Source organism: Sabethes cyaneus, chromosome 3 (genome assembly GCF_943734655.1).
Source record: "Sabethes cyaneus chromosome 3, idSabCyanKW18_F2, whole genome shotgun sequence".
Taxonomy (NCBI): domain Eukaryota; kingdom Metazoa; phylum Arthropoda; class Insecta; order Diptera; family Culicidae; genus Sabethes; species Sabethes cyaneus.
In genome coordinates, this window is record NC_071355.1 from 246,726,418 (window position 1) to 246,742,766 (window position 16,349).

Sequence of the window (16,349 nt, forward strand, 5' to 3'; positions counted from 1 at the left end):
AGTGCTCGGTTCCCCAAAGACAGTAATTTTTCAACAATTGACACATAAACACATAGCACAATAACGGAGCATACTCATTTACTACAGATTTTGGCTCAATTTTCTAAAAAATGACTCTTTAGGCTGAGTGATCGGAATTAGGAGCTGATCGCAATTATGTGCGGTCACGGTAGCTACTGTCAATCGAATTGATTCGATTGATTCTGTTACGGAAGTTTACAGACTAGGAATTTGTGAACACTTTGTCTGTTGGCTTTACACATACCTGACGAAGCGGCACCTCTCAGTGAAGCTAGTCTTTACCGAGTCCTGCAATATCGGCAATCAATCTGTTGTTCCACGGGGAAGTATATTAGAACCGTAACTATTCCTCATATATTTCAATGATGTGTGTTTCGTTATTCTAACGGAATGCAAACTGTTGTATGCGAATGATTTGAAATTTTTCCTAGTCGTAAGATCCATAGAGGACTGCAGCTACGAAATTTTGTTGATCTATTTGTCAATTGGTAACGTAAGAACAATCTCTCGATACGACCCAATTAGCAATTTGGGTTTTATAACACTCTTATGATAACATTTAAGACCAAAATTGGGCATGAAAACCGCCTAAGAGTACAATAAAACTCACATTGTTGCTTTGGGAGTCTCCAAAAGTTCTGTCATCATGTTTCGTAGAAGCCCTGGACCCTCCAGTGCTTCTATGGTTCAAATGTACACGGGTACCAGCGAGCCACACGCCCTGGCAGGTGTTCTAGGTTCAAATCCGGTTATAATCTCAGATTATAGCTTGGTTCGACCCATGCACCTTCCAGCATTGGACAAAAGATTGGAGTCACAACGACAACTTGTTAAGCGTAGCTACCTATTACCCCCCTTCCTTTCCACTCTTTCCCATACTTTCCCAAAAAAAAATTCAATTACTTTCCCCTACCGTCCATCAATTGTAAAAATCACCGTTTCAAAAAAATATTAATACTTTTTTGTACCGTTCTGATTCTAATTTAGAACAGTCTTAACCTTCGAACACTTCAGAAGAAAATGCTCGTTAGTATCGCCAATATGATAAAATATCATGCCTTATGTATCCACCGTGTTCGTGAGAATATCCTCTATCTTCTACATATGAAGATTGTCCCACAGTTGCTGGTTTCTATCTGCATTTGTCGTCCATGTTTCAGAAGCTGAGAAATCGTGGAAAAAATGCATGTCTTTTTCAAGATGTAATATCATTTACGTCTTTTGTTCTTGAAAAAGTCACCAACAAAGTGTCGAAACGTCGGGAAAACATCAAACCTCCGTCTCGATAAATTTCTCTGAAGTCTACCCTGCCAAATGTTAATAGTTATAAGATTTTATGAATAAGCGCTATGTTTTCCCTAAACAATCACATTTCCCAACGATGTTTAGTTTGTCAGCAACGTGAAAAAAAACTACCCTTACCTTGATCGCTAGACACGTCCGTATCCGCTTGGCCAGGTCCACACTGGACTCGTCGGCACCGTCGAAGAAGTCATCATCGTCGTAATCATCGTCGTCGTCGCTGGAGCTGCTGTTGCTGGAGCTCGAACTAGAGCTGGAACTGGAGCTGCTGCTACTGCTGCCACTACTGCTGGCCGCACCAGTTCCGGCAGCACCGTGGTGGCGCACGTGCTGGTGGCTTTTCAAAACATCACCATAACCACTGGCATCGCCCACACTGCCACCGCCGCCGTCACCACCGCCACCACCACCATCTCCAACGGCATCACTGGTGGTGGGGTTTTGATCCTGGGCGGCACCAGAGCCATTTTGTTGGCGCTTGCGGGAGATTTTCTCCTGCTGCTGTTGTTGCTGCTGCCGACCGCCGACCAGAACGGTGGACTCGTTCAGCTCACAGTCGTTGATGCTGGTCAAGCACAGGCGGCACAATTTGTAAAACTTGGGCGGTACATTACACATTGTGGATCGATTTGATTCTTCTCCGATTCCACGTTAAAATAAATCGCACTGCTATGTTTGGAGGCTCGTATCTAGCACACAACAATTCAGGCAGCTTTCGAAAGCAAAACAACAGCACAATTTTCAGCAATCACTATTTTCCACACAACAAAACGAAACCAAATGCTTGTTTGGTTTTGCAGTAACATCAAACACATTCAGTTGACGACATCCGGGCCCGGTTTCAGCACAGGAGTTCATCTAGCCTCCGGGGCACTGGCCTCCTGGTTCTTCTACCTTTATCTCGAGGTATATAGCACTACCTATCACACTGCTGGAGGCCACTCGGAAGAAAAAAATACAGAATCTAAAATCACCAACAACAACAAAATCACGTTGAAAGATAAAATTGTTAACAGAATCACTTAAACAACTCCTTTCGCCTCATCGGTCGATGTGTTTGTGTGTTTGCGCACGTCGTTCTCATGGTCCTCCTCGTTGAGCTGCCACAAACGAGAACCAAGTTCTATTCTTCGGGTCTCTAGCGAGCGACGGACTGCCAGCCAGGTAGAACCTTTTTTTTGTTGCTCGATAAACACACACTTCTTCCACCCCGGAGGCAGGTGTATGCGTGCCTGTGTAAGTGGCTTACTGAATGTCTGAAATGAAATAGTTGAAATGGAGAAGGAAAACAAATCTAAATTAGAAAACATGCGGCAAAGAGAATGTACAACTATTTGTATGTATAATACACAGCATAGCGATAGAATAGCAAGAACATGAACATGAGAGAGCATCTTTTTGGCTGGATGATTTTCGAACCCTACAATCGTCGTCAATCAAGAAAAGGTAAAACAAGCTGCTGGATCCACCGAACAGAGAAAAGGATACGATGACTTGCTTGCTCTGCTCTGGTAAGGTTTAAAATATTAGTCGGCAATAAACAACGTATAGAGAAGTGAATAAACTCTGTTTCGTGGCCCTCCACCTCGTCGTCGTTCAGCTAGCTGCTAGGCATTTGTAGCGCTCCAAAATCGGATCCGGTAAACATTCATTGCAGTGCAGAAAAAGGCAAAAACATAATCTCACGTTTCGTATTTGCTTTTATTGTTATTATGTTTACTCCCCGAGATTTTTCTTTGTCGTTGGATTCGATTCCAAGTTCCAGCCAGACACAAACACAACCTATCCCGGGCCCGGAATAGATACGAACGAGGAGCCAACCACGTTTTCCAATCTGGTTCTGTTATTGTCAATAAATATCTATCTGTCTGTGCAAGCGGTATGTAGGTATGTATGTACACCCAGAATCTACCGGAAACTGCATTTCGGGCACACGTTTCGTTGCATCGTGGCTTATTGAAAATATCCAGCTCATCATCAGATTGTGAAAAATGTTATCAAACTGTGACTGATAAACACATTGTAGCCATATTGCGTGTGTCTTACACCTCACATCCCGTATTTTCGTCTTTGTTGTAACAAAGAGTTTCGATTCGACCATCCTTCCGCTCACACACAGGAACCAGCCAGAATGAGGGTGTTTTTTGCCGGGGAAATCCACAGGGGAGAAACTGTTCGTTTTGTCCCTGTCCGGGCAACCATAATGGAAGAATATCCGAACAGACATATTCACTTTGGGTGGGGGTCTTTATATGATGCTGAGATATGTGCTGATAACAGTTTTATTCCAGGGTGTAGATGATGGCCTAGCTATTTCTCCTCCCGGTAGCTACAGGCTACTGATAGGAATCACTAAAATGATCCTTCTCCCAGGGTTTTTGTGTCCAAATTGTTGGGTATAATGACTGCAGTATGTGTTAAAGTCGAGATAAGAGGTGTTGACAGCCGTTTATGTTTAACATTTCAGTGCTTCGAAACAATTTTCGCTCGTCAAATTAAACGTTTCACAGATGAATCTGTGATGAATTGTGTTGTTCTCAAACAAAAATGCTTTTTCTCAATTACTGACGTACTGTATATCAACAAAGCAGCTTGAAATATAGAATGCATATATCAGTTATAAATAGCTCCGTATGCGACAGAAAACGTTAAACTGAACTAAATCGTCAAATGGGTACGAAAATTAGGTTAAAACAGTCCACCAACCACTTTAAGAAATCTATAAAAAATTCTACATCCATTGAACTGTTCCTCAGTTGTAACTTCTGGGGTATTGGCTAGATTACTCTCTTTGGGAACTCTTAGTGACGCCATTGTCACTGTACCACTTGTTTAGTCAAGTTTTAATCCTTTGAACCCCGCAATTTTTCCAACGGAGATAGAAAACGAAAACTTTTAGGAAAGTTTTGTGTTAGATCAACTAAGAAAAAACCGTAGGCATGCATTTTTAATTTTGTGCCTATACCTCGCAACGGTACGCTGCTAAACAGCAAACGCTGGGACTTATAGCGATGTGGGGAAAAGGATACAGTTTTTGCACAGCTGCATAGTTCTGGACAGGTTAGAACATTGGATTCGGTTCCAGCAATACTGGCATTGGGATGATCTTGCTTTTCGCCCAATTCATACATACGTATGAATTACAATTAGGCAAAATTGTACCAGTTACGTTAACACGGTAATTTTGTTAGGCGTACCATCTGAATTTAGAGCAAAAACAGGTCGATTAGATTTTTTTCTAATCTGCCTTTGTTTCTTAGTGTTCAACTTGATACATCAATTCTAGCCTTCCCTACAATCGAAGCAACTAATCCACTAATCCAAAAATAGATTCTAACCTATTTCGTCGAATGAAATTTAAGTGTGCCAATAACAGTTAACCGGCAGCTATCTGATAAGGTAACACAATTACCGACAGTTGACGCAAAACTAGGCGAATAAATCTCCTATGCACATATTCGATCCGTAGCATCTGAGTTCTCTAGCAGCGTGTGAACTTAAGGCAGTTACCATCGTTAAAGTTTCTCCCAAACGTAGAGATAAAGCAAAGCTGCCAAGATGGCTTGGAAGTTACGGATTTGCGGTAAATCATACCAAATGTAAATTTGGCATCCATTGAATTGATGGATGCTTGGGCACCGAGGTCCACTCTGCGCAGCCCAAACGATAGCATAATTAAAGTGTAGCTAGTTTTCGGTACGGTAAAGACTGATCGCCTGGTCTATGACAACACTTCCGATAAGCCATTTTCATATGCTCCATTTAGGAAATAAATCAAGCAATTTTGGGTAATCAGCGTACAGGTACACTAACTTGCAGCCATAATTCAGCTGTAACACAACATCATTAATCAAAATTACAAGAAAAGCAAAAGTTCCATTTTGCTGCCTCGAGGAACTCCAGATTTAACACTGAATTTTCAAGTTTCACGCGTACTGCTGAGGTTTGAATCAGTCGTTCGACCGTTTTAAGCCCAAAAATTAAAAAGGACCTTAGTACAAAATGTAAAAAAAAACAAGTTAGAGTTCATTTTTCAGCAAAGAATATTCTTCAGTTATTGGTCTCCATTCGACTCGCTTTTGGGCCACTCTTCGCCAATTTCCCAGTCGTCTCAGAAGTCGCAAATCACCGTAGACCTGGTCGAGCCATCTTACACGTCGAGTCCCTCTGTTACAGGTGGCGGTGGAGTTGTTAAGGAGAACTGTTTTCGTCGTACTGTCGTCCGACATCCTTATGACGTTTCCGGCTCAGCGTAGCCTACCGACTTTCGCCAGATTTACGACGAGAATCTCTCGAATTAGTGCCTGTAGTTCATGATTCATACCCGTCCGCTTTCAGTTTTGCTCCGCCAAATATTGTCCGCAGTACCTTCCGCTCGAACATGACGGCGCGTATATCCTCCATGAGCAGCGTCTCAACTTCAAGTCCATAATGAATTACCGGTCTAATAAGGGTTTTGCATATTGTCAGCTTTGTACGGCGGCGTATGCTTCTTGATCGTAGCGTTATGCGATGGGCCAAGTAGGCCCGATTCCCCGCTTAAATGCGTCGCGGGATCTCCTTACTAGTGTTGTCTGCAGTTACCAGCGATCCCAAATACATAAACTCATCTACGACTTCTAGTTCATCGCCGTCAACGGTTATCGTCCGTGGGAGGCACGCGTTTGCTTCCTTTGAGCCTCTTCCTTTCATGTATTTGTATCTTCGACGGATTTATTGTAAGCCCAATCCTCCTAAACTCCGCTTTCAGTCTGGCGTAGATTGCCTCAGCCATCGCAGAGTTCCTGGCTATGATATCGAAGTCATTTGCAAAGTCTAGGAGTTGGCTACCGTTAGTGAAAATCGTGTCTCTCATTTCGATGCTCGCTCATTGTATCACCCCATCAAGAGCGATTTTGAACAGCATGCAAGGAAAGCCGTCACATTGTCTCAACCCTCGCCGCGTCACGAAGGGACTCGAGAGTGAGTGAGCATGAAACACATCTCTTGATCCCATCTAGCTCTGAGTGCCATAGGTTAATCCGGAAACTCTAGTCTCGATCGACTGTATCGTATGCTGCTTTGAAATCAATAAAGATGTGATGCGTGGTTATGTTATACGCCCGACATTAACTTTAACTCTTTAACATTAAACGTATCGACTGAACTCTACGAATATTTGTTTTTAATGTATATTCTCTTATGGGGAAGAATAAATGCTTAATGCGAAAACTATAGATTTAGACGAACTGAAAAATTCTTAATATTCGGCCAAAAATATAGATTTAGCGAAGGTGAGAGTCGAACTCACAGCTATCAATCTCTAGTTGAGCGTGTTCTTTAACCAAGTACACCATAAGAACCATCTTATTTTCTTATAAAAATAGTTTAGACGGAATTGTATTATAACGATGTGGCAATGAGTCAAAAAAACAAGGGGTCAACTGGCCCCTTCACGGTGCTGAAGAAGGCTGTAAGTAACAGTCGAAATACGTATCTGCGAAGAATTTGTATTAGTGGAAAATTTGAATAACTATGTTATAATCAGAGTATAATTGTAGTATAGTGACATTTTGTAATTAAGTCAGATATTTGAATAATTTTTTTATAACGACAGTCTCTCCAATAGACAAAGGAACTGCTAGAAGAAAGTCATGAAACAAAGTTGTTTTATAGTATCTCCAAGGAGGGATAAGTCGTGAGGATGAAAGAGCGGAAAATTAGAGTTATTGAAACCAGCACCAACTAGGTTAGCAGTTTGTTACTTTTACTCCGCGGATTGAACCAAGCTATAATGGGACCCATTTTTAATCATATTTGAACCCAATTTTCCTCCCAGGTCCAAACAAAATTATTCCAGTACGTTGTTTAGTTTCCAAGAAAAATGTACGTAAGACATGGGTGTTTTATTGCATTGACAGGGTGGCAACTGAATACGAAAAACCAAATTCCCTGATTTTTCCAGGTTTTTCCCGGTGTTTAATCAAATTCTAGATTTCATATTGCGATATAATTTTAACTGAAAATGTGTTTCGATCATTGATATTTGAATTGTTTATCAATCTACGAGGTATTGAGAAAAATTTCCCTACCTACTCTATTTCCCTAGGCGAATTCTTCAATCACTTTCTCTTATTCTGCCGACCAGCAAATTACTCTCCTACCGTGAGTTCCTCATCTGTCCTTTTTCCCGCGCAAGTTTATTCGCAAACTCAGGCGCAAGCGGAGTTTTAGGGCCCATTACGGCTAGCTCTCGAACCCGCCGTGGTGCTTTTCCTGCCAGCCACGCGGAAATGTTCGTATGTTTAATTTTCGTTCTTCGAGCCATAAGCCATGCAAAAATGCAGTGTGAGCTAATTTTTAATTTCGCTTGCCTCGTAGAATAATGCTCTTTGCAAAACACTGAGCTAATTATCGATAACCCAATCTATCGCTTGTTGACTACTCAATGAATCGATCATTGGGGTTGTTTGAAAAATTCCCTGATTCTTTTAAGAATTCCCTGATTATTCCAGGTTTTTCCAGGTAATTTCAAATTCCCTGACAGTCCCAGGTTTTCCAGGTTTTTCCAGGTAGTTCCACCCTGATTGATTTTGCTCTGTGAGGCAGTAGAATACTTAGATGTATGCTATTTTTCATCTACTTCTCCTGGACGGATCGTTAAAAAATTAGTATTAAAATAATTTAAGTTTACATTGAGTGCTACTCAAAGAGCGCTCTTCATGCACCAATGGGTGTAAACCGGGAGTGTACCGTAATTACGTAGCATAGAGCAAAACATAGTTTAGCAAATCAATAGATAATAACTAGTTCTATAGATGCCCTTTGCATAACTTTTTCAAATTTTGCTTAGTTTAGGTGGTGTAATTAAAGAATGTGCACCAAGCAGGTCTCTTCAAAATGCATGAAATGTTATATTTAATGCAAACGATTTCATATAAAACCATAATTTTTAATAAAATATCGATGCAAACTGTAGTACATGAGGAATAGTTAGGCACTTTTACGAATACAGTGGGATTTGATTTTGGCTCAGTGAAGCTCAGTGAACCGGGCACAGCACACTAGTCCAGAACATTTTTTGGTGCGCATTAGCTTTGGACCTTCGGAAGAGTTTCTTAAAATAAAAAATTGTATCGTCCAGCGGAATTCAAACTTTGATTAATCCCCCTGAAAGTGCAATAAAAAAGTTTTTTTTCTTCAGTTTCAATATAACACATTGATGTGTTCTGCAAAGGATATTATTACAAGAAATTCCTTCTACCTCTTCAGCAAAGACAGAAAAATCTTATTTTTCATAAATAAAAAATCGTTAAAATCAGTTTTTCTATTTTAACTATTTTTGTAGTTGTTGTATGACTTTTTCCTGTTCTACAAAGTTATAAAAATAGTAAAAATACGCAACATTGCTGAATATAGTATACCTCTACCTTTGATTGTTTGGGAACTATAGAACTTTTACTATAAAAATATTCAAATTTTGACCCCGAATTACTCGCAAGAAGGCATCATTTTAATTAAAAACTCTTCCCAGAGAATCAGAATAATTTCAAGCAGGCTGAAAAGTTTTATAAATCATGTTTATAAGCACAAAAGCTAAACAAAATTTATAGGCTGACAAAATCCGGATAAAAAGCTAATAAAATCGGGGGTAGACAAAATCGGAACATTACTGTGTATCACTTCTAAAAATATATGCTTAAATATCACGTAGTTTTCGCATAATTGCTCTTAATAACGAAAAAATCACGTAGTCGCAGCGCTCATTAAGTTGTGATAGTTGTATTTTTATTGACGTAGGACTACGTCTCATAGCAGTGTGTCAAGACTTGCAGCAACTCTTGTTGGGCTATTTAAACATAAAACGTTTAATTGTAAAATCGGTATTTAGTGAAAATTGCTCAATTTTTGACACATTTCTATTCAATTTTATCAGATCAAGAAACGGTCTCGATTTTGGCATGGTTTCAATAGGCGACACGCATTTGTTGCCAAATTCGAAATCTTAGGGCTTATTTTACTTCCAAGACATCATGGTTTAGGTTCAAATAAGGGAAATAATTGCTGACCCGTTGGAATAGGGATATTTTCTCACTTTTTACTCACATGAGACGGGCCAATTCATCAATTATGGCTATGCTTGACGTAGGTTACGGGAAACCTGTTTCTAAAGTCAGCCTATTTTTCTTTTCTCTCGCTAAAAAAATACTTTGCCGATATTCAACTCTAACATGTTACAAGTATTTTCTCAAAAATGTAACTAATCTATTGTTTTTCAAAACCAACTGTTCTTTCACAAGAACTAGACCTAGGCCGAAAAAATATCAATCACCACCTAATATTCCGTTATCAAATCACTCAGATATTTCCAGGTACACCATATTTTCCCAAAAAATACGACAACCCATTTCATTTGGCCCTCCTTTATCAAGCAGTCCCTTCACCAGGTTTTCATTCTTGAACCGACGTCATTGTCTGTCTGTAGCGGTTAGCAGACCATATAAACGACCAGGTGAGAAAGAAAGCCCAGACCGAAACACCCCAAAGGCGTTCCCGTGTGCTGCCCAGTATCGGAAAGCCATTGTCGCTGGCTGTTATCACATCACGCCAATCAATGGGGATCGAGGGAATCGACACTGAACGAAGTTCAGGTCCGTTTGCTGCTCGGTCGGGTCAAGCAGGTAGGAAGGTAACATGATTTTTTTGTGTTTTTCTAGTGAATAGAATCGAAAGAACACGGCGTTAAAAATTGCAACACTATCACATGCAAATAGGTAGAATGTAAATTATAAAACGCAAGCATTGCAAGTTAAAAAAGCAATTGAATTTGAGACAATAAAGTAACGATTTCCTAGATTTATTGACTTGAGCAGTTACTCAGAATAGAACACATTGTTTTCGGTTTCCGGATATTTCTCCGCATGCAATCAGACGTCTACGATTCCAGATAAAGCAGAGTAGGTATTCCTTATATTGCAGTTTCTCACGAAAAACATCTGATGATACTATGGCCGCAATATGTAACTCATACAAGCGCATCCACACTACAGTGTGTGCCGCTTGAACTGAGGAGAGTGAATCAAAGTTCGAATCCATGAACCGACACAGCCCTCGGTTGGTATACATGTTTCGGGGAGATGATGATGATGATGAGAATGACGATGATCTCAATGATGATGATTGCCGGTGGCTTGACTGCGGCAGTGAGCAGCAGCAGAAAGTGCACGGAGGAAGATATCTAACTCACCAGCAACACGACGGCGGCCGTGCCGTGCCGGGAACTCGGATACACAACACAGAACACACAAAATAAGAGGCCCGAAACGGAACGGAACGAAAAAGAGAGTCGAATAAAAACACACGGCAATGAACCAAACCAAACCCGATACAAACTCGGCACACAGAACGATGACGATGGGAAACACTGCCGAAACACCTAGAGGAGGTGCCTCACCTCAATGGTTCGAAATGAGAGACGAATTGCCCGCGCGCTAGACTGGCCAGCCACAAATCTCTACGACCGATAGCCCAAAACGCCGCAAGAAAGACAGTACACCGCTGATACACACGAACGAGAGAATGTCGGCTCTGATACTGAAGCGGTCCGATACCAGACAGAATGGTATAACCATGCTCTATTGCTGCGAGCATGTTACCTACCACCACCAGAAGAAAGATTGCCGCTTTCGCAATGTGTGTGTACGTGTGTATGTGTGTGACTCACTCCTCAACCTCTGCTCTGATAGTCGCAGCAGCAGCGAACACAACGTGTTTGATATCAGATTAAGTGATAGGAAAAAAAACTATTTTGCTCGATACTGCCGCATCGTACCGCGGCACGGTCGGTCGGTTTGTTTGGTATTGGTGCCAGTACAGACTCTCCGCGGCCGCTTCGCTCTCGAGCCACAGTGGAACCACGACGGGTGATAATTCTCCCGAAACTAAGCCGCTCAGAATTCTCGAGCACTGGCTGCTGGCGCACAGTGGTCCGGGATCGGCAAAAGTCGGTGAAAACATTCATCAGCTAACACATAGATTTATTTTCATGGGAATTATGTTTGAAAATTGTGTCTCGAAATTGTAGAAGAAAGTTGAAGATTTATTAAGATAGACCAACCTCGTGTTTTTGTCTTCGCCTTTTAAGGAGAAATGTTAATACTGTGAAGATTGGCAAAAAGAATGTAGCCAATAAATTTCTAAAAACAGAACAGAAAAACAGAAAGTTAATGACTGCTTATTTTTCCTCAATGAAGACACATAATAAAATTTTTATACCGATAGGTTTTAACGTAAGGGACGGTAGAAAAAGGCAATGAAACAAAGATGTTGATAGGATCCAACAGAATGGGACCGGCGTGAAGAGGCAAGAGCGAAAAATCAGTTTAGGGCAGGTCATTGAAGCAACGCTTAAGAAGTAGTGTACCCTACCTTTTTATCCAAGCCTGTGGATCCGTGGATCGAACCAAGTTATAGTAAGAGCCAATTATAACCAAATTCGGACCCACTTCTCTCTGAGCCCCGCGGATGGCAGGTAGTAATGAACCTTGTTGTGTAAATGTTTTAAACATTTATTTTTCTTTTTTTCATTTTATTTTTTGAGAACAATAGAAAAAATGCAGCTTTTAAAAACCAGTTCTGAGATGGAGCAACATTTAATTACGGAATTTGTAGAACTGCTCATTTCATGTGTTTTTTAAAACCTAGATTTTTTACATTACATATTTAAATATAAATAACAATTCCCTATGTGATTTACAACAAAAATAACTGGTAAATAACTTTCTAAATGCTGTCGTTTTCGACAGGCAGCGTGTACTTGAAGACGATAAGATTTAGTTTCCTGGATAACGCAATAACATCGCATTTATCGCACTTCAGTAACATCGGACAGATTTTCTATTTTTGCATACATTTCAATCTTCTGCAAACGGAGACCTGACTTTTAAGTAGGGAAATTGACGGACCTTTAAGAAACTTGACAACGTTGACGTAGAAGACTAAAGGTCCGAGATTGTCGCCTTGTGGGATTCCAGAGCAAGCAGTGAAAGATCTCGAGACAAAACAAAGTTTCCAACAGACTGCAATACCAGAAAACTTCAAAAATTCGTTATTCGTTAAAATTTCAAACTGGACTCCACGGCTCAATTTATTTTTCCTAGAGTCAAAACTCAGGGAATCTTAGTTTTGGGGTCAATATGCATCAATAAATAAAAAAAAGAAAGCAGGGAATGCCAATTTTCAATCAGCTCGTTTATCTCGCGTGGACTGTCGGTACAGCGAGCGGGTGGTCAAAAGCGCTGGCGTTCAGTGGCGTGCCCAGACTGAAATTTAATAGAAAACAAAATAATTTATGTAACCAAGGAAACGTCGCTGAGAACATTCCGTTCACCTCATTCATAGAAATTTTGTTCAGTCTGTGCCGCTGAGGTGCTGATCGTGTGAAACCTGCCAAACTCGCCTGCGCCCAACCAGACTGTTTTGATCGTTTTGACAATAACAAACATTGGCAGGGCTGTCAATTTCTAACATTTCAAAATTTAAATGTCAAAAAGGTGGGCCACAGTGTGCCATGAACTGTGAAATGAATGAAGCGCAATTGTAATCAATGAGGTAAGCTGTTCCATAAATTGAGCCTGCAACAATGTTCTAAGCGACTTACCCTTGTCTGTAACCAAAATACTTTCAAGTTCAACTTCAAAAGTCCGATTTCAAAAGCAGTTTCAAGTCCAATCAAAAGCCAATTTATGTTCATTTTAAATTAAGTGATGGTAAAAAACTCGAACGAAAGGTCGGAAAATTATGTTTTGTCACATGAAAATCTTTGAAATTTTTTTCTATTATTTACCCGGAAATGAGCAATCATTAACTTTCCGTCAGACAAAAAAACTGCTTTTGAAATGTACAAAATCAATGACGACTCATTTCACCTTAAAGAAAAAGGAAACTTTTTTCACAAACAAATTCCGCTATTGATTTTATTCACGACTTGCATGTTTCATCAGTGTCTGTTTTCGATGTTCAAATTCCTTTAAGGTGAAATTACTCGTCATTGATTTTGTACATTTCAAAAGCTTGATTTAGCTTAAAACAAAAATTCTGTTTATGAACATATATTCGCTGTGTTTTGATTGGCAAGAAGAATGCAGTGAATACATTTTTAAATACAGAACCCCTGTTTTGTGCCCATAAACTGCTTTCGAAATTGGTCCGAAAAAAATACATTAAACTTTGTAGTAGAAATAATGCGTCTAAAACTTTTTTTATTTTTTGTATCTTACTTTATCCAACAGAATTGGCCATATTTCATTACCCATTTTTAGTTGTATTTTGTCTTTTCGCTTAAAAAAATTACCATAAAAGGGCAATAACTTTTTGTTTTGTTGAAAATTTTTGTTCGCGAAAATATAATTTTTTTTATTATTAAGAGATACTTGGGCCATTGCAAATCATATTTAAAGTTTTTGTCACAACCCCCCCCCCCCCTTGGAAATTGGCTTGAAAAATCGGGGGGCAAAAAAAAAATTTGTAGGATATGAGTCAAATTTCTTTTTATAAAATCAATTGTCTGTAGGCTCTACAGTCTGAAAAACTCGAAAAATGAGTCTCCGAGTTGAATTAACGCTTCTAGCACGAAACAGAAATGGAAATTCGAACAATGGAATTTCCGAAAATCGTCCAAAAAAATTTTCCTTCGTTTTTGTCTTTCTTCGTATATTTTTGCATAGAAAATAATAACGTATATATTACAAGCAAGAATAGATTCGGTTTTCACGTTTAAACATTAAATAAATATTCTTAAAATCCATGTTTTTTTTACTCGATTAAAAAATTCACTTTCTTTTTTTTCGCCCATCACCATCCCCCCACCCCTCAGTGGCCGAACACCGGAAGGACAAAAATTTTATAAAATATTTGTTATGTCCTTAACAACCCGTCATTTATATGGTAGAATCTCTCAAAACCATCATAGTTATGGTGGAATACAATTAGCTTGATGGTTCGCTTGTCTTTTCTGGCAATAAGTTTAATTGTTTTTACTGTATTTTGTATGGTAATGTTGCATTAATTTTTATTTTCGTGCAATGGTTTTTTCAGGGGGAGGGGGAGATTGGACAAAAAGAGGCAGCGCGGAAAAATCAAGAAGAAAAATGAGAGACATGGAAAAACAATAAATAAATCGAGGAATATGAGAAAGAATATGAGGACAAACTGGATAAATAAAGAGAAAAAACGGGATAGAAAAGAAGATACTACGGAGCAGGAAAATTGAGAAAAGGAACATAAAAAAGATAAATGCAAAGAAAAAAATAAAAACGGAAGACAAACGGAAAGGAGGAAAAACAGAACAGTTACTGGGACAAAAGACTTAAAACGGGACTAGAAAAAAGAAATAGCGAGCTGAAAAAAGCAAGGACAAAAAAGGAAAAACGAGACAAGAGGGAAGAGGAGTGTCAACTAGAGCACAAAAAAAGGGGAAAACAAGTCGAGAAAGGGAAAATGGAACAGAAAACAAGAAAAGGGAAAACAAAAGTAGCGAAGAAGACAAAAGAAGACCAAAACTAAAATGCTGGGAAAAAACGAGGAAAACGGGAAGAAGTCAAACGACACATAAAAAGAGAGATATGGGAAAAATTGGGAATGGGTTAGGAAAATGGGACAGAAAACGGGACGACGGGATACAAAAGGAAAAATGGAGAGCGTAGGGAAAAAGGAGGCCAAAAACAGATAAGAAGAAAAAACGGAGGAAAAATAGAACAGACGAAAAACGAAAGGAAGAGGAATTATAAAAAGACAAAACCTGGAAACGAAAGAAAGAAAAAAGGTAGAGACAAAATTTACAAGAAAATGAATGGAAAAATTGAAAATAAGAAAAAAATGGTGCAGGAAACAAAGAAAACTGACCAATGAAACAAAAAAAAGAAAAACGAACGAAAAAAAGGAAAAACGGAAAGAAAAGTAGAAGGAAAACGGAACAAAATATGAAAAAATCGTGACCGAAAATTTAGAAAAAAATGGAACAGAAAAGAGATTACACGTGTGGGAGAGTATGACGAAATATGCCTGTAGTAATTTTAAGTAAAACTTCAAGTCCAACATCGAGTCCATGTCCAACTTCAAGTCTAGTTTAATGTCCAATTTCAAGTTCAATTTCGAGTCCAATTGCATATTAAAATAGTTGTAAAATGAGATTCATACCAGCATTTTGCTTTTTCGGATCACTGTGCGACGGCCGATATATGATAAACACTCTCGCTATCGGCACGATATTGGCACCGAGCGAACGAGCGAGCGAGCGACCGAGCGAATGAGAGAGAAACAACGCAAATACCAAACCATTCACCTACGCTGCAATATTCTGTATTTTGCTCTCGATAGTTTGATTGCTTTTACATGTTACCAATGGAAGAGTACTGCGATAAAGTACCTATTTATTCTTCCGGGTTTTAAATGCATGCAGCGCTTTTTTTCTCAACCTTGGGTTAACGTTTTAAAATCATCACACCTACTTGTAATTTGAAACTTGAACATTAATTCTTGAGAATGGCATTCGGTCCTTCGGACGAGAAAAGATGATTGCAAATTCTTTCCAAAATACAGCAACAAAAATAACGAAAAAGATTAACTTTACCTCCCACACAATCAGCCATTCAGCTGGCTGGTCCCGCAATGGTGGCAAGGTAGTAGTGCACTCATTTCACTCCCTCTTGCTCGCTGGTTATCGCCGTACCTTTTTTATTACCTTACTACACTCTTCACATCACGGACCGGACGGCACGATGTAGTGCAGTGCAGTGCTGCAACAACGTTTTGCGCTCGTCCCGCATAGCTTTAATCCGAAAATTCTCGCCCGATGCAATGCAATAACTCCACACGCTAGGGCAAAGGCGAAGGCAAAGAACCGCTCTAAGCCAGCTTCACACATCTCGTCGACGTCGACTCGCGAGACTGTGAACTGACTGTGCCGGGCCGTGCCGTGTCGTTCCGTGCAGGCAGAGTGGCCGCGCGCAGCCCTGTCAGGCAAAACGTGTTCTAATGTAGAAGAAACG

The 16,349-nt window shown here is 39.7% G+C and overlaps 1 protein-coding gene across 1 annotated transcript in view; it reads right to left on the minus strand.

The window, feature by feature from the left end:
- Positions 1-1,941, minus strand: part of LOC128741023 (inhibitor of growth protein 1 homolog) — a 51,044-nt gene extending 49,103 nt beyond the window's left edge. The window contains exon 1 of the mRNA XM_053836598.1: positions 1,444-1,941. Within this exon, the coding sequence (XP_053692573.1) occupies positions 1,444-1,941 (498 nt within the window). The remainder of the gene's footprint in view (positions 1-1,443) is intronic.
- Between the last annotated feature and the right edge of the window lie 14,408 nt (positions 1,942-16,349).